The sequence below is a fragment of the Grampus griseus genome (assembly GCF_964374135.1).
Source record: "Grampus griseus genome assembly, chromosome: 7".
In the NCBI taxonomy this organism is placed as follows: domain Eukaryota; kingdom Metazoa; phylum Chordata; class Mammalia; order Artiodactyla; family Delphinidae; genus Grampus; species Grampus griseus.
In genome coordinates, this window is record NC_139001.1 from 26,164,251 (window position 1) to 26,184,081 (window position 19,831).

The 19,831-nt window shown below is 36.3% G+C and overlaps 1 protein-coding gene across 1 annotated transcript in view; it reads right to left on the reverse strand.

The window, feature by feature from the left end:
• Positions 1-19,831, reverse strand: part of CPS1 (carbamoyl-phosphate synthase 1) — a 142,436-nt gene that overhangs the window by 84,857 nt on the left and 37,748 nt on the right. The window contains exons 6-16 of the mRNA XM_082658719.1: positions 18,748-18,840; positions 16,316-16,405; positions 14,023-14,151; positions 13,386-13,492; positions 12,381-12,519; positions 11,666-11,743; positions 9,607-9,705; positions 7,860-7,955; positions 4,745-4,934; positions 3,583-3,740; positions 1,807-1,935 (exon numbers count right to left, since the gene is read on the reverse strand). Coding sequence (XP_082514845.1) covers positions 1,807-1,935; positions 3,583-3,740; positions 4,745-4,934; positions 7,860-7,955; positions 9,607-9,705; positions 11,666-11,743; positions 12,381-12,519; positions 13,386-13,492; positions 14,023-14,151; positions 16,316-16,405; positions 18,748-18,840 — 1,308 coding nt within the window. The remainder of the gene's footprint in view (positions 1-1,806; positions 1,936-3,582; positions 3,741-4,744; positions 4,935-7,859; positions 7,956-9,606; positions 9,706-11,665; positions 11,744-12,380; positions 12,520-13,385; positions 13,493-14,022; positions 14,152-16,315; positions 16,406-18,747; positions 18,841-19,831) is intronic.

The window sequence follows — 19,831 nt, forward strand, 5'->3', positions numbered from 1 at the left end:
TTGCAGCTCTATTTACAATAGCCAGGAGATGGAAGCAACCTAAGTGTCCATCATTGGATGAATGGATGAAGAAGATGTGGCACATATATACAATGGAATATTACTCAGCCATAAAAAGAAACGAAATTGAGTTATTTGTAGTGAGGTGGATGGACCTAGAGTCTGTCATACAGAGTGAAGTAAGTCAGAAAGAGAAAAACAAATACCATATGGTAACACATATATATGGAATCTAAAAAAAAAAATAGTTTCTGAAAAACCTAGGGGCAGGATAGTAATAAAGATGCAGACATAGAGAATGGCTTTGAGGACACAGGGAGGGGTAAGGGTAAGCTGGGACGAAGTGAGAGAGTGGCATGGACATATATACACTACCAAATGTAAAATAGATAGCTATTGGGAAGCAGCCACATAGCACAGGGAGATCAGCTTGGTGCTTTGTGTCCACCTAGAGGGGTGGGATAGGGAGGGTGGGAGGGAGATGCAAGAGGGAGGAGATATGAGGATACATGTATATGTATAGCTGATTCAGTTTGTTATAAAGCAGAAACTAACACACCATTGTAAAGCAATTATACTCCAATAAAGATGTTAAAAAAATTTAAAAAATTTTTTAAATAAAAAGATTGGGAACATCTAATATGCTAGAGGAAAAAAATGTATACCTCCACAAACATATCTTTTCTTTAAATACATGATTCAGAAGTCCAGATGGAAATAGGGAACATTTATATTAGATATGTTTCCCTTTTGGAGTTTTTTTTTGGCAACTTTAGAAAAACTCAATCCAATTTGTAGACATGTATGTTTGTCATTGCAGTTATTAAAATACATTTAATTTTATCTGTTTGTTCTCAAAATCTTGCGTCAATAATTCAAGGGCTCATTCTTTTTCACTCTAAAACGTAAATAATGATAAGGGTATAAACTCTGCTTGATATTTACTCAGCACCCCTAAAAATAGCCATCACAATAATTCTGTCAGCTTCACATCCATAACTGCTACATGGAAAGTTACATAAGTCTCTTTGCCCACACACATATTCATTCATTCAACTAGCACTTACTGAGCCCCAGTATTGCAAGGCACTGCTGTATTCTATGGGAATAGAGTGTGGGCAAAAGTCGCTGATTTCATGAAGCATGACTTCTGTGTTAATTTCTAATTTATTTTTTGGAGCATATCTTAATTTTCAAGATCTTCCCTTTAATACTTAAAAGGAATATTCAGAAATAAAGTGATTTTTATGTAAATGGTAAGCACTCAGCTTTCACTTTTGCTTACATATGTGTGTGGCAGTTGGCAGAGTAATCACTCATTCATAGTACTAAGAGGTTTATATTGTATATATGTTAAACACCTGAATTTGAGGTAAAGGTAAACTACTCAATGTGTTTTATTTCCCTTACCAGATGTCATCCATGTCTTACTGTTTCAAAAGATAATGGCAAAATGTGACATTATATTGTTTTTTTTTTTAAACCACTAAAATATATTTTAGCATGATGGGTGTTTTGGAGCAGATTTTGTAGCAGAGGGAGATGGAACTGGATTGACTGTCTATCAATGAAATCAATAGACAGTACAGTAAAGACGGACTTTGGGTTAATGCTATGTTCCAGTGTAAGTAATTGCACTGTATTTCCCTTTCAAAAGTGTCACCTCTTGGACAACAATTTAGAGATGTGGCAGTGATTTATAAACAGAGAAAAGGTTATTTCTTATCTACATAACTTTCTCTAATTGAAAGACTATATCAGGGAGTTTTCTTGGCTGGTCAGAATTTGGTCTGCAAAAATACATACCTTTGTGCTGAGGTCCAGTAAGGTCTCCTTATTAGGACAGATGCCTGAGCCTAACCCACCCAGGGCATAGGCAGAACGGATCATCACCGGGTAGCCAATGGTGTCTGCCGCCTTCAGTGCCTCCTCAATCTGTCAACAAGAACAAGGACTCAAAGTTTTAAAAGCTGACAGTAGAAAAGACCAACCAAGAGAGTCTGGTAATTCAGGTAAATCAGTTTATTTGGAAAAAATGACTATGAAAATGTTCTATTATTCCCTCATCTCCTTCTGAAAAACAAGTGTTATTTTATAAATTTTAAGTTAAATTTTAGAATTTTTTAATATACAGTGAAGGCATTTTTTTAACATCTTTGGGGTAAATTTTATTTTGCAGTATAAAAAATAAAACAATGGCCAGACGTGAGATAGTTGCCATTAATTTGAGAATGGGAGCTATACTGAATTTTTAAGTTCAGTTTAAAAGTCTTCATCTCTTAACAAAGCAAGGTTTTCTACTACAGAATCTAACTTGATATTACTGCAATAAGCCATTTGGAATATTATATAGAAAGAGATTTTTCATTTTTCAAGTTCAGTCAGAGAGTAGTCTCGGAAGCTTGGGATTTTTTTTTTTTTTTAACTTACAGAATACAGCATATGTTGGCTATATTTTTCTGTCATGGAATATTATTACACTACCAATGGGAATGTAATTATACCTTTCCCATATGCCTGTTTCTCATCCTAAGGAAGCAAGGACATAATTAAATCTGGCAATGAAAGAATAAATATATGGCAGGAGCTTTCCATGTGTTCAGCAGAGCTATCCTGGGATTGTTCCTGATTGACAGCTTTGCAACATGCTATATACTTGATAGCACGCTTTTCTGAAAACATACATAGCCCATTTTTAGTTGTCCCAGCAGTACTTGCCTTATCCCAGAGGATTTGCCTATTTCTACACTGAGGAAGTTGCATCAGAAACTGTCTCCAGTACCCCCATTTCACTGACTGAAATCAGGAATAAAGTCAGGGACAAAAAGAGATGTACAGGAAGCTGATCTTTTCCTGGCACCTGGTAATAGCCCATCAATAGGCACAGGATACGATCGAAAATGATTAAGAGAAATGCAAAACAATCTGTCCTCTTTAACCATCTAAGCCACAGGTTTCTCAGTCATAAATATTACTGATTAGATCCAATGGCTTTTTTTTTCTAGATAATTTTATTGTAAAATGTTTATTCCATTCTAACAAAAAAAAAATTTGTTCGTTTATTTTTTGGCCATGCTGCACGGTATGCAGGATCGTATTTCCCCACCCAGGGATCAAATCTGTGCCCCCTGCAGCAGAAACACAGAGACAACCACTGGACCACCAGGGAAGTCCCTAAAAAAAATTTTAAATTCAACCATTTCCCATTTGCAGGACATTCGCACTTACAAAATGTGTGACTGATCCCAGGAAGAAGGTAGAAATTACTTTGGCATTGCAAGTTGATATGGTTCTTTGTTTTGATTCAGGAGATTTGATACTCAGGTCACATCAACCATTGATAAACCACATCACCTTTGAGATTACGCTTCCCTTTTCATAAAAATAAACTATTAATACCTGTCCCTAATGCTTTAGCATTGAATGCCACAATTAATACACAGTGTCTCTGAAGTAATCACACATTTCTGGAAGATAACATACACAAATATAATACTTTATTATTTTTAGGCATGACAAATCATTCTCTCTACAACGCAAGACACATAATGGTCCTGTTTCTCCAGAACAAAGATTTCTTACCGATTCCACTGCAAAGCTTGGAGCAATCTTTTCATTAATCTCATTTAGTTTGTCTGAGAACAGCTGTCTATCTTCTGTGGCCATAATGGATTCAACTGAGGTTCCCAGGACTTTCACGCCATATTCCTTGAGCACACCTCTCTTAAATAGTTCCACTCCTACAGAAAAACAAAATAAATCAATTTTTAACATATCAAACTCTTATGTTTCCTATAATAGATATCTGAATACAACTTTTTTTAAAAAAAAATCTTAACTCCAAAAAGCCACCAGAGTCCACAACAGAATTGCACTTAGAGTAAAAAAATTTTTGAAAGAAAAATTCTGAAGACATTTTAGCAAAACATTTTGCTGGTGCTACTATTATGTATATTATCACCTTCTCCAAATGATTTTTATTATTCTCGTTAATAAAAATCATAGCATTACAGTGAGCCTTAAGATTTTAGTATATTTCATTTCCTTCTAAGGAAGGTCTATTCCTATAATGAGCTTCTCTTGTGTAAATAATCTCAGTGATGTGGGTATCTATCTAGGTTAAAAATTAACAAAATCGTTTGTGTTCCCACTAACTTAACATCTAACTTTGGCTGTTTTTTATAGTTGACATACAAATTATATCACCAACTGCTTACCCAAACTAGCCAGTAAGATTCTCATTCATGATCTAATTCTGAAGGTTTGAAATATTTTAAATAGGACAGAGCATTGGACTCAGCAGATGCACGAAGGGATGGTAGAGAGACTGATCTATGTAAACATGAAAATATATGTGAAAGTCAAATGCCACAGGGCTGATACATAAGAGCACAGACCACTTAATCAATGTTAATTCCCCTTTTTCACTCATAATAGTTCTTAGAGTTTCACTGGTAACAGAGAAAAGCAGTATCCTGGGACGGAGGAGGGGGACTCAAAAAACCTACTCAGTCACCATGCAGCATTAAAGCAAAAGGTTTCTTTTTGTCCCCCAGCTGTTCTGTGAAATAAACTAGTAATGTTCATCATGTGACATTTTCAGGTGGCTGTTTACTAAGCTTCCTCACACAGCGGAAAACTTTTATGAACACACAGAGCACAACTGCTGAATAAATTCAAACAAAAAAATATTATATATAAGTGTGTGAACCAAAACTCTGCAATTAAACTTAAAAGAACTCACCACAGTTCAGAGCTGTCTGGCCACCCATGCCTAGAATTAATCCATCTGGCCGTTCTGCCTTGATAACCTCTGTGACAAACTGAGGGGTGATGGGGAGGAAGTAGACAGTATCTGCTTGCTTTAAGCCCACTTCATTGGTTTGCACCGATGCAATGTTTGGGTTCATCAGGACAGTTTTGACATTTTCTTCCTGAAATAAAAAAAAAGATCTAGAATCTTAATATATGGTCTAAAGAGAAAAATCATATTCAAATGAAGGGTATTAACAGGTAACAAAAAGTTATTCTGTGGGCTCTAGAGATCAGTAATGGGACCAGTGTGAATGGAAGTTAAAGGATGACAAACATTTGGTAAAAGGAAGGAAGAAAACTGCTTGAAAATAAAACTATCCAAAAAGAGCTGGCTACCTCATGAGGATCACCCTGAATTCCTTGTCACTGTAGGTATCAAGGAAAGCTGGAGATGTTTTCTATAGAATTTGACTGGAGGTCCACAAATACTACTCAATTTTATAGCTCAGTCGACCTTAAAAGAATAAAATATTCCAAATTTTTTTGAATGAGTAAAACATAAAATGGAAAAAAGGCAGCATCAAAGCTGCTTCCTTTTCTAACGTTTATTGAAGAACAGCATTGAGCATACATTTTAAATGCAAGATAATGTGCTCCCTTCTAGCTGGGAGCACTGAGAGCCTTCTGCTGGTTTCCATTTTCTTTAGATTTTCATGCCTGCTGTAGTGCTTTGACAAAGACCATTATACAACTGTTTATACATATTATATAAAAGAAAATGACCGTATGGCAAAAAATAAAAAATAAAAATTTGTGTGTGTGAAGATATTCATAGCCCTATCTCATTCCTGACATCTGGAGAGACCCCTAAAATAATTCTTCATGTAGGCTACTAAGGATAATAGCTTTACAGACCAGGATGAGGGCGACATTTAGTAAAATAATTATTATGAAATCTGGCCAGATGGTTCTTATTTTTTTACCTATTAGCATGTCAATTTTGAAGTCTTCTAAAAACTCAACAAAATATTCATATGAAAGTATAGAAATCATCATTGAAAGCCCTACATATCCTTGGGGGTGTGGTGAATCCAAATTAAATATATTTCATACTACTTTAAATTCAAATAGTGCCTTAAAACTTGTAGTGTACTTTTTTGTTAATTTATTTGATTTTTATAGCAAGACTATAAAAGAAATTTTCACCTTACAGATGAAGAAACTGAGATTCAATAAGGTTAAGTGACCTTCCAAAGATCATACAGCTGATAAATGACAAAATTAGGGCTCTAATCCAAGTCTTATGACTCAAGTTCTACACCCTTTCCTCAATATGAGCCCTCTCTAAGATTGTAAGAAGCATTTTTAAAAGTACTGTTAACAAAATATTGAATAGATACATATAGATAAGCAAATGCATTTAAAATATGGGTTAGAATTAAAATAATTGAGTCCAAACGGAGAGCACATCATAAACAGAAGTTATAGACTGTCTCACTACTAGAGAAAAGTACCAATGGATAGGTATATTTGTTAAATATTTTCCTGCATGTGCTATACAATGAATATAGCTATTTTTATAAATCAAATTACATAGGAAAAGGTCCCATAAATTCATGTGATGAGTGTCTATTCAAACCATTTTAATAAATGTTACATAATTTTTTTCTAATATAATTCCAGCTATAATTTATGCATAATCTAAGTTTTAAAAAATACTCAGTTCATAAATTCATCTTTATTAACCTCTTAATCACAATACTATATCTAATAATTCCTATTCTTCAGTTCAAATCAATAACTTCACCTTTTGGATGTAATGCATATAAAAAATACAACCTATGGAAATATTAATTCTTTATAAAACTACCAAATAGGATAAAAAATTGCATGCCACTTTAATGTGTTCTAAACCCTTAACACACTTAGACTGTGTTCTAACCAATCTGAACCATTGGATACCCACTAATTATCTATCTAAAGATAAACTGCATCTTAATACAACGAAATAAAGCACACTTTGAAAATGTACACAAAAAACATGTGTGCATGGGGTGAACATCCATGCGTGTACGGAAAAGAGTATTAAAAATAAAAACGAATGGGAAGAAGAGTAAGGTAATTGGGGGGTTGTGTCTGTTTTCAACAGACATCTGTCAGGTGAAAATCTCTGTATATAGAATACTCAATAAAGCAAAGAAAAAAAGGAAAATTTTGGCCAACTGTTTCTCTTGTCGGTTGTCCTAGTCTCCTGCTTCCTTCCCTATGTTGCTCTCTCCTAGCCAGGTCTCTTGGTAAGAGTGGCTTGACTCTACAAAGCCTGTGGCAAGGTCACAGAGAGCTCACATTGACTTTGGATGGCTTGATTAGCACCAAAATGGGGACTATCGTGGAAAATAAGGACACCAAAGAGAAGCCAAGTTAGCTCTTCAATAGAAATATCTTACACCTACAGTGTCAGTTTTCTAAAGGTTTATTTTACTATGATAAAGGCTGGGGATATTTCGAGAGACTCTGAAGAAACAGGGAGGATATTCTTCCCAACTTAGGTATCAAACCCTCTATTCCACTTGAAAATCCAGCCATACCTTCCTGGTAAGTCATCCAGTCCAAGTCACAGATGGGGGAATTAGGTGACCTGCAATAACTTCTAAAGCTTGAACAAAAGGCATTGTTTCCTTTGTTCTTCCAGCTGGATCTTCCCCCTTTCAACCAAAGAGATGCCTGAAGCATCCTGTAGAACACTTGAAGTACTTTAGAGCACCAGGGATACCCAAATTCCCTCTTTCACACAAAAGACAAATATGTTTTAAAAGCTCACTGCCTCATTGAGTAACATCTATAAGTGTAGATTTATGTTTTCAATATAAATAGGTGATAACATAGACAATTCTGGAGATCAATCCAACCTTCTTAATTTGCAGGTGTGCACATTTAAGTTAAAAATCTTGTCTGTGATCAAACTTCCTTTCATATAAGATGTGGAAGGAAATTAATTATAGTGACTTTGAAAAGAGGTAGTGTCATAAATCTAAATTATAAAATACTAATTAGACTCATAAAGGGAGTGTATATTAATTCCAGCAAAGATCAGAGTCTCTCACCTTCATGGCTTTTACAGCTTGCGATCCCGAGTAATCAAATTCACCTGCCTGACCAATGGACAGACCTCCGGATCCTAGGATAAGGACTTTGGAAACCTGTAAGCAATAAGAAGATAGCATTGCTTTTATTATTAAGATGGGGAAATTAGTCATTGTTAAGTATGGGAAAGATAAACTATATTGTCTGTGTTTATGTGGTGATTTAAAGTACAATGTTTTGAAATATACATAATATATGAGTAAAAAGACCAACAATTTAAACATCTCTAATTTCAAAAAGGAATTTCCAAAGGTCATGGTTTTTTTCACTTAAGTAAAAACTTTTTGGAAGAGGTCTACATTTTAATTAAACATATATAAATATCTAAAAATAACTACATAAATATATATGGAAATGTATATCTATATGTGTATATATAATAAATATAATTTCTATATATAATTTTTAGATAAAAATCTCCTTAAAATTTAATTGACTAAATGTGTTACTGTTCCATGGGTTTCTACTGGACAAAGAATAGGCATAAACACAAACAAGCCCTTCCTAACAAACGAAGAGAAAACACAGGAGGCAAGGGGACACAGGGACACCTTCATATTAACATTTTGCCTTTACTTTGCAGTTCAGTCCAGAAATACTTACAGAAAATACAGTAATGAAAAAATCATGTTTTGGCAGCATACTGAAATTCATACAAATTGTATATATGATTTCAAGCAAATAATAATTCTGCTTATTTTTTAACCACAACTGCCAAGCCCTTCAGAGGAGAAAAATGTTCTAGGTCACTGCAAGAGACAAGGACTTGGGAAACTTGTTTTGTATTTATGGAGTGCCTGCTATGTGCAATGCAATGTACAATCCCAAATTACACGTTTCCCTCACTATTTAAAAAGAGAAAAGCATCTGAAAAACATGAGTTGATATTTTGAGAAATACACTGTATGGTGGGGTGGCTTCTTTAGCTACCAAGAATCCACAGTTTGATTCCACATTGAGTGGCTGGATTACCTCCCATCTCTCCATCTCAGGAAAAAAGGCTGTCACAGAAACCTAAAACAAACCATCTAACTCGATTTATCATTTCATGTAAACATATAAATCAATTCTTTTTGTTCATAAAAAGAGGATTATATATATATGTATGTATATACTTAAAAATATACATACACCCTTCTAAATTTTATGTAATAATGGTGTGGGTGTGGGTGTGCCTTAACTATGAAGGAAATTTTCCATATTAAATACATATTCAAACAAATAAGGAGTCGAGTCTTACACTATATTAATCCTTATCTATCTGCTCTTTAGAGGTATTGGGTTGTCCAAAAGTTCGTTTGGGTTTTTCGTTGAAACAAAAATTTCTATCATCTATAATGATTCTGTAGCCTGAACTGTATCTCAAGCATACACAGGGCTATGGTTTATTGAGTAATGGAAAATATATCAAATTTGAAACTAAATTAAACCTTATTCTCTGTTAAATTATTTTCATTACAAATGTTCTAGAAGTGAACTTTAAAAGATATGATTTTTAAATCAAAACATGAAGATTCCAATGAACATCCAATGAATCATCTAGAACAGACCAAATAATTAGATGCTAAAATGATGGGTGATTGCAATATTACCAATCATTTTTCATAAACATCAAAAAGGTTTACATCATTCACTTAAAAAAGAAGTCATCACACAATAGAGAAAATCCAAAATACATAAACGAAAAGGAAGCCCACATATACTGACCTCAACTCGAGATGCTACTAGGGCCGGCTTCGGTAGAACTGATGTAATTGTGGTACCTTTCTCCTTCTTTATCAGTGAGAAAAAGGAATCAAACAGGTACTAGAAAAAAAATATAGCCAACTAGTTAGAAGCTTCAAAACTCACAGAATTCTCAGATAAAATACAGTATACCCAATTCAAGTTGAACTTTAGATAAGTAACAAATAACTTTTTAGGATGAGTATTGCTATGCAGTATTTGTTTTTTGTTTTGTTTTTGTTTTTGTTTTGCCAAAGCTGGCAAAACTAAATATTTACTACTATAAGAATTAGATCAAATAAACACTTCTAACTGCTCATGTCAAATCCTATTAAAAGAAAGTTTTCAATATAGGTATACATATAACTGATTCACTTTGTTATACAGCAGAAACTAACACAACATTGTAAAGCAATTATAATCTACTAAAGATGTAAAAAAAAACAGTTTTCAGCAGAGAATGAACATTTCAAACAATGCCTTCTGAGAATGTCATTTTCAGCCCCTTAATTATGAATCATTTTCTTCTTCTAAATAAAATTCTAACTATGCAAAAAAAATGAAGCTATATTACTTATGCACCCTAAAGTTAGAAATAACTGGATATTTAAATTTTCTATCAGGTCAAAAATATCTCTAAAGATTGCATTATGTATTAAAATATCTCTAAGGTTATTCTTAAACTTTATCAATGATTTACTTCCACTGTTGCACTAGAGGTGACAAATTTCAACAAAGATATTTATTTTGCAACTATTTGGCAGGACAGGAGAAAAAAAGAACTAAGTGATACTGGATATCACATATCTTAATTTCAGTGTTCCTAATCTGAAGTCCTACTATAGGTAAATAATTTAAATTTTAAGTTAAAAAACTATTAACATGCATTAGGCAATAGATATATGAAACTAAATTTTATTTTTGAGTGTCATCATGGGTAGGTAATGTTGTAGTGACTTTGGCTATTAGGAACCATTCTTTCCTAATAATATTAAAACAAGAACAAAATACAAATATCTGAAAAGGCAACTCAGGGATGAGGAAGTAGAGTCTACAATGGGAAAATTTTTATTCTCCTCTTTGTTTTACCCAGGTGTCTATTCTGAGAGCATCTGCTGATAAGGAAGAATTGTCAGCATTACTACTGGAGGCCCTAGGGTATAGGAGAGGAAGAGTCACTTCAGACTTCCCAGACTTTTCTGAGTATCACCACAAGCTCTTGTTTGGAAAGATGTTCTTAAACATTGCACCAGAAGCTTACAAAAAAAGTAAAAATATTTAAATTAAAAACAAAACTCCTCTAAGCATTCCTTATGCTTCTCTTAAGCCATCTGACTCATATGTATGTGCATGTATACCCTCCCCGACACCCCTGACCTCCTTCCTGCTCCTGCTGCTGTTTATTCTCCCTTCGTGGCTACGCAAACAGTTGCCATAGGGATTTTTGTGAAGTCACAGATGGGGGATTAAAATTTCATTTCAGTTATGAGAATGAGATAGCAAGAGGGAATTCATTTGCATAGTACCACAATTGTAAATTTCAGAACTAAATATATTAGAATGATACTCATTTAAATAAAAATCACATTGCATCAGTTTCTTAAGTGCTTTCCCACTTTAACTGTTTAAAACGATAGAAATTTCCTCCATGATATTCATGGGGAAATTTTCTTACAATATAGGCATTATCAAAGCACTCTTTTTTTTTTTTTTTTTGCAGTACGCGGGTCTCTCACTGCTGTGGCCTCTCCCATTGCAGAGCACAGGCTCCGGACGCGCATGCTCAGCAGCCATGGCTCACAGGCCCAGCCGCTCCGCGGCATGTGGGATCTTCCCGGACCGGGGCACGAACCTGCGTCCCCTGCATCGGCAGGCGGACTCTCAACCACGGCGCCACCAGGGAAGCCCCAAAGCACCCTTTTTAAGAATGTTCTGTACTAAGACCACCCAGGTGATTATTTTGGTTTCTCAATTTTTCACATAAATATATTTCTGATTTAAAAAATTTTAATACATAATGGGCCTCATCTTTCTGACATACCTCAGTGTCTGTTGGCCCTGGGCTGACTTCTGGGTGGAACTGCACACCAAAGAAGGGTTTGCTCTCATGCATAATCCCCTAAAGGAAAAAGAAACGGGAAGAAATTCCTTCAGTAGCGAAGAATGTCAACCAGGACTAGGTATGATTCAGTGGACAATAAAGTCCAAACTTTAAAAACTAAGTTAAAAGTTTGAGAACATTCTAAAAACAAACAGTACTAATACAAATAGGCCAATAAAGATTCAACTGGTGTCGTTCCCTTACTAAAAACAACTGATTTGGTCTATAGCCTTTGAGGCCCCTCTAGGCTCTGGTTCAGAATAAACTCAAATCCTCTTCTTTTCTCCAACTCCTAAATTACTTCTCCAAGGGTCTTCTCAAAGGCTACTTCAGTGCTAAGTGAGTCCCAGAGACCCACGTAGACTAGGCTCAAACAGACCTCCACCAATCACCCATTAGCAATGAATGTGTAAGACAGCCATTGACTAACCACTCAAATTGTGGATCTTAATGAGTCAACCCATAAGAGAATAAGACAGAGAGAAATGACTTTTTAAAAAGCAGAGGGCTGTGGGAAATAATCTGTGACAAGAATTCTTCCACATACACACCCCAGAAAAGCCCACATAAACAAGGGAAAGGTAATTGTAAAACAGAGTATTAAAAGTCCTGCACTTCTCATCACACACTCAACAGGTTTACTGAGAGCACTTACCTCATTTGTTTGATCATTGACATTCACAAAAAGTGGTTTCCAACCAGCAGGAAGAGTGCTGTCCAGGGCATAGCCATGATTCTGAGCAGTAATGAAAGCCTGTCTGTTTGTGATATTCAAAACAGGCTGATTCTGCCCTCTGGAGGGAAAAGGGGAAAAAGAATATGGAAAAGGAAAAGTGAAGAAAAGAATATAAATGCATTAGTTGTAAAATAGTGAACAAGAAAAGCCTATTAAAATTCAAACGTTTCAATTGCTTAGTGAAAATTACTGCATGAGAAAAGTCACAGATTGTTAAGCCCAATAATTTTAGGAAAAAATTCAATTCAGGAAGCTTTGCTGTGTGTTAAATATCAGTTCTATTAAACTTCTGTAATCAGTTTTAGAAAAGGGGAATTGCACTCATAACAAAAAGCTAAGATTTGCTCACTAGCTTAACAGAGACACATATAAGCCACTTATTTTAAGGGAGCTACAGTAGTTTTAAAGCCAAAGAAGAGTTCTTGGGGGATAATAAAGAGATAACTACTCAGTCCTGAATCAATCTGAATTATACTTTATGTGGAGGGTGGACTGTGAAGGAAAGTTCCATGTTGAATAAATTAACATCATTTGGGGTAAGGAAGTAAAACCAAGAGGAGCTGAAGATTTCTTGGTTCTTAAGTCACACTAGAGTTTTACAATGTTATCAGTGCTCTGAAATCAAGCTTAAAATCAGAACAATTTCCCTTGGAATGTTATTTGATTGAGTATTATAACTTCAATGTATGCCAAGGAAAGGAAAATAACTTTAAACTACAGCAAAGTTATCGTTAGAGAAGGCTGCCTTTCCAAAATGCAATAAAAGTGGTATCAGGTAGTCAGACAACTGTGAACCATATAATAGTGTGCTTATCGATTTATTCTGAAGAAAATGGCACGTAAGTTCTCTAAGTCTTTTCGGTTTAGTTACTACCAGTATTTCAGAGCCAGTTTGACATGTAAACAGAAGCATAACTGCCTTACCTGTTGGCCATAGACATTTTGTAGGCTTGGGCACCGGCCGCCAATCCTGTTATTAAATTTCCTGTACTGATTCCAAACAATGGTTCCTTGCGATCGCTCTCCAAGATCTAAGTCAGGGAAAAATTTTATTACTCCAGAAGAACGATTCCAAAACATGCAATCTCTGAAGGAATAAAATGAAGCATTCTTTTTTTTTCTTAATTTACAAGGTAAAGAGAATAGTAATTGAATAAAAAGTTAGACGATAAATAAGGACGGGATTGACAATTTGCAGCATTGAAGTTCAATAGAATGTACTTAACATCCAGACTAAACCACATCTAATTTAATATTTCTCTGGAACCTTGAAGGTCTTATAGGTCCCAAGTTGTCATTTTCCAGTTGTACAGACAACACATTTGGAGATTGGACTCCAGCTCTCTGCACTCAAGGACACAATCCCAGTCACTTTGTCTAAAGTTCTTTGTTCTTCTTCCTGTTGAACCCTCTCCTTGTTGGTTCCCCTGCCTCAGAGGTCACAAATAGCAGTACTAAAAAATTACTTGTATGAATAAAATATATTACAGCTTTTTCGGCCATGCAGAGCAGACTCTCTCCACCTCACACACAGACACAGACTATCCCAGGTTCACTGCACCTTTTTGACATTCTGAATTAGTGGTTGTGCAAGAGCTGGGTTCCCAGGTCCTCCGGCAATTAAAAGCCCATCATACTCCATCTTGGTGAAATCATGATTCCAGGGCACTACATGCACTTCCGCTCCTCGCTGGAAAAGAAACACAAGAATGGTCAATTTAATAACATTTTTCTTCGCCAAAGTGGTAAACCTTCTCTTGGCTAATTAATCCCGAAAGGGAAGGGAAACAGAGTCCACGATTCAAATAAATAATGCTGAGCAAAAAACTCTCTGTTGACTCATATTTTGTGTGATGTAAATGGACCCTAGGATAGAAAGTGGAGGAAAAAAACACTATTTACATTTTGATTCTGAAAAAATACATAATGCATTTCCCCACACTTCAGGAGGTTCTAGACCTAAAGGCTTCATGACTGGGCACACAGGAATACAGTTTATCTTCCCTAGCTCTGGGAGAGGGAGTTGCAAAAGAGAAGATAAATTCCTTTCTCCAAAATTTAATTTGGTCCACCTCTCACCTTTTTCAATTCTGTATTTTTTTTTTTTTTTTTTTTTTTGCGGTACACAGGCCTCTCACTGTTGTGGCCTCTCCTGTTGTGGAGCACAGGCTCTGGACGCGCAGGCTCAGCGGCCATGGCTCACGGGCCTAGCCACTCCATGGCATGTGGGATCTTCCCGGACTGGGGCACGAACCCGTGTCCCCTGCATCGGCAGGCGGACTCTCAACCACTGTACCACCAGGGAAGCCCTCAATTCTGTATTTTTTGTCTGACCAAATTTTAGTGACTTCTTTCCTAGGGATTTTTCATATTATCTATAATACCTATATTCTGATAGAAAAATTAGAACTTTTCTATACAAAAGTGGATGGGAAGATATCTTTGATTATTTTGCTAGAAGCATTTCCTGATATAAGAATTTGAGAGAAAGAAGTTTCTTTGGAGGGGTTTCCAGGAAATACCAATAGAAAGCAACATGGGGAAAGACCCTAATAAAGTGTGCATTTTGGGGCAGTTATCACAATGAAGAAAAGGAGCTTCAGCCCACTGGGGAATTCTGAGAGCCAGTGTAGCATATTTCACCTAACAACAGCTTAGCAATGTGGCAAAGGAGCTGGGGAATTTATACTCTGTCATTGATTGGGGCTGCTCCAGGGATCATTAATTCTATGTCATTTCCTGCCTGCCAGCAGCCTCCAACCAACCAAAGAGAGCTCTGAGGCAATAAGATGCAGACACTTGCAATTAGAAGATGAACAAAATGCCTTAAGATGATAAAATGAGAGGGAGATATGGCTAGGCCAACCACAACATCTACTATTTAAGGGTCCACGCACATTTTTGTTAATAAAATTGACCAGCATTCAAAATCATGATCTGGATGTTGGTGATATTCTATAACAAAAAAAGTGAATTGAAGAATTCTCCTTTACCCATGCTAATTTGGTGTTATGCAAATATATCTAGGGGTGGGGTGCATGTGTATAAGAGAAATAGAAAGACAAAGAGACAGAGGGAGACAGAGAGAGAAAGAGAAGGAGAAATCTCAACAAAACAATGTTTAAGAAAACATTGTGGGCTTCCCTGGTGGCGCAGTGGTTGAGAGTCCGCCTGCCGATGCAGGGGACACGGGTTTGTGCCCTGGTCCGGGAAGATCCCACATGCCACGGAGCGGCTGGGCCTGTGAGCCATGGCCGCTGGGCCTGCGCGTCCGGAGCCTGTGCTCCGCAATGGGAGAGGTCACGGCGGTGAGAGGCCCGCGTACCGCAAAAAAAAAAAAAAAAAAAAAAAGAAAACATTGTAATAATGGTTACGTTCTCCTCAAGTATTTTTTAAGGTCTAATTTCAGTTGGTTCTCTAAGAGTTGATATAAAGCAATGTGCAAGTTTGTACTATATCAGGGCATAATCCCTACAAACATGTGGTACATAATAAATGTAACCCAAAGGGGGAGTTCTCCTACTGACTACCTTTTTGGTTATCTCTAAACCCCAAGAAATTGAGTGTGTCTTGTCTCAGAATGTCCGTTGGTAAGTGAAAAGAACAGTCTTCATTTCCTTCTGTGTTTTTGTGGCCTTTGAGGTTTTTGGGTTTTTTTTAACAGAAATCTACATCTCTAATTTTAACAGGAATAAATGTGTTATCTAATAGATCAAAGGCAACAAGAAGAGAGTATATCCCCTGACATTCTGACAGAATACACAAGCTTTCTCTGAAACAGATAGAGGAAATCAGATTAACACTAATGATCAATATTAGAAACCCCCAACCTTGAGATGGAACAAATTACTTACCTTTACTAGTAAGCGGATCACATTGTTTTTTATCCCACAGTCTACAGCTACCACTTTCGTGGGATTTCCTTTGCCATACACCTTGACATCCTGCCATTTTAAAAACCAGAGAGTAAGAGAGAAGGTCCAGCTATGAGCAACACACCAATATCATAAACACATCTCAGGATGCTCTGCACTTGGTAACAGATTGACTGCTAACTACTAGGGAGTGGCTGGCAGTTAACAATCAATTTGTAAGAAAGGCACAGCAAATGCCACAAACTCTATCTTCTTCATGAGAACAAAGTACCTTGCTGTTTTGTATAAAATGTTGATTACAGTAATAACAGTTATCCCTAAGAAATTGGTTGCTTCCATAATTAACAAATATCTTTCCCATGTTTGGCCTCATTAACAACCAGTAGCAATGGCATTTCCAAGTATTATTGCCTGATTCAGCACTAAACAGATGTAGTAATAGATATATCATGCTTTAAATACCATTTGATTCTCAACTTGCAATAAAGTTTGGATGAGATAGCACTGTTGTGCGTTAGGCTTATGCAGTGGGGCTAATGGATAAAATCAGTCTGAGTCAGAGGACTTGCTAAGCTAGTGTAGACCCCTGGTTCCTTTAGGTTACTGTGCAATCATTTGCATTTAAATGGTAGACTTCATAAAAGGATCCCAGAGCATATCATAATCATCACCTATGTTTTAAGCACTGCTTGGAGTCAGATCCATTTTCACAGGCATTTACCCAAGAAGTAGTTCCCCAAAGTCATAAAAGAAGAAATAATAGAGAGAGAGAGAAAGCCTAGAGGGCTGGGTGCCCACACTGGTCCCAGCTTCAAGAGTCAGCTAGCACATTCTGAATTTAGAATGATTTCAAAGTTTAGTAAAGGTTTTAGATGAAATTTGCAACCTGGTGTCTACACAAACACACCATATACTCTCTGTACAGAATGACAGAAGAAAGCAAGACCTCACAGAAACTGGGATATATGAATTTGCTAGGAATCTCCAAGAGAGGAATATATTATGCAGTATTTTTCAACCTTATTTGACCACAGAATTTTTTTAAGGTGACTTTCTCCAGGCCAATACTTCTCACATTTGGAAAATCTAGACTAGATCCCCAAGGTAGTTCTAAACTCTAAAATTCTATAAAAATAGCCCTCTATCATGCTGTGTCTCAAACAAAATCACTTCATAGGAAAATATGCTAAAACCTCTTTCTCCTATTTGTCTAAGCCACCCTGCTGTCTCTTTTCCTGCTGTTACTGCTCAGGCTAGGCTTTCACGAGTTTTGTCCTAATTAGTTGCAATAACTTTCTAGTTATCTGCTCTTTTATCCAGTTTACTTTGCTCCAAAATGATGCCAAATGGGTTCCCAGTAGTCTCCAAGTTAGCTGATTTATTTAGCCAACGATACTAAACCATCTAGCTCTAGCCCCGTCCATCTCCACTCATCTTTGGCCAAATGCGAGAACCTATATGTGTGAACCCTTAGGTCAGCCACACCAAACTACACATAACTCTTCAAAGACACCGTATCGTCTCATACTTCTGTGCCTTTCAACACATGACATTTCCTCTGCCTGAAACGAAGTTCTCCTTGTTCTCCATCTACCGAATTGCTCCTTATGCCTCAGAACAAGCCTAATTCCTCGCAGAACCTCCCCTGATCCACCTATTTCATTGGATGTTTCCCCACACATGCCTTTATGGTACCTCATGCACATTCCAAGGACAGCATTTATCATAGTATTCTCTCCATGGTGCCTACTTGCTTGCCTACCCCACCAATCCTCTATGGTCCCCAAGGACAGAGGCTGTAGCCCAAGAGACTCACAACTACATTAACAGATATTCAATCAAAAGCAACACATCTTTCTAAGATGTATTCTATACCTTCCTGTAAATATACAATAAACATATCTTACTTTGGGGTGATACAGTCATCATCCTGAATACTACCCTTTGAACTGAGCTATAATACACTAAATCTTCAGTGTGCTCAGGAATACTTTTCCCTGCACAAAATGACCCCAGATTCTGATTACTGTACTGGGTCTGATTTCTATAAAGTGTTCCTGACTCTCTGGCAGACCATTCGCTCTGACTCCTGATATTCAACTGAACGCCCTTTTATTTGACATTGTTAAAGTCTTGAGCTAAGGAACCACAAGAGGAGAGAAGAAAAATTAAAACAACAGTAAACAGCCTCTAAATCAGGCCATGAAGATCACTCTGTAAGTAAAAGTTATAACTTTAAATGCACTGATTTTGTAATATATCAATTTTAACTGCTACGAGACCCTTTTCTCCTTCCCTCTCTGATGCTTCTGGAAGATGACCTCTACCTAAAAGAAGATTTTGATATTACAAAAGAGGAAGGTCTAAAGGGAATAAAATAAAACTACAAAACATGAAGGAAAATTTCTCACCTTGGTTGAAACCTCAGCAATCAAATTCTGCTTATTTGGGTCCACAAAGTCCACAGACTGACCTTCAAATTCAATCTTCCCAAGCATGGTACCCTATCAAATTAAAAAATTAGACAGTTAACAGGGAGCAATGATGCAGGTGCTGACAGTTAAATTCACAGGGACTTACACAGCTGCTCCACTATTTAGATGTCTTTAGAACATACTCATAACCATCAGCAAGAGATCTTCATCTTCTCAACTAGGAAAGGTGAAGCAGTGTGCATGGTACATTTTGGGAAACACTATGAGAAGGTACCAGCTAGCAAGGTTAATCTGTGAAAACTTTACCTTAGTTCTTTTAGGGCTGAGACAGTCACCTGGGGTAAGCAAAGTCAAAGGGCAACAGAATTCAGGTCTCCAGTAGATGCAAATCAGAGTATTTAGAGTACTTATGACCTAAAGCTATTTCGTGGGTGACATCGACAAAATAATCGATTGAGAAGAAAAAAAGAAATCTAAAAATAGCTGAAAATTGAAAAAGAATGCAAACTTATTAGAGAGCAAAATTCACAAACAAAAAACTGTGAAATGCTGTATAAGTCACAAACTTTGAGAAGTTGCAATGAAAGGGTTCGCTGCTTTAGACATGCTAATAAGGGCTTGAACTTTAGAGTACCCTTAACCCTCTGTAAAGTTTTCACAAATTAACCTTGCTAGCTTGAACGTGGCAAATGTTGTATTATTCTTAGCTGTCTTGAGATTTACTTATTTGTTAGTAAGTCTACGTTGACCTATTTAGAAAATGGTATATTTTGTAATCAAGACTTTATTGAGGGAGAGAACAAATCAAAATAATTCATTGATTTGCTTTTCTCCAACGAAATTGTTGCACTGAAGGAAATAAAGGAAAGCCTTTATTTCCCTTTGAAATGCATTCCTTAGAAGAAGTAACTTGGGAGTGAGTGAGTACCAGCAACATGGTTAGAGGGTCAAATGGTTATTTCAATGTGATTATTAAAACCAGAGTACTACCTCACACTCTGGGAAAAATAGTAAAAATCACCTTGCACTTCCATACTGGATTATTAAGTTTCATAGTGAT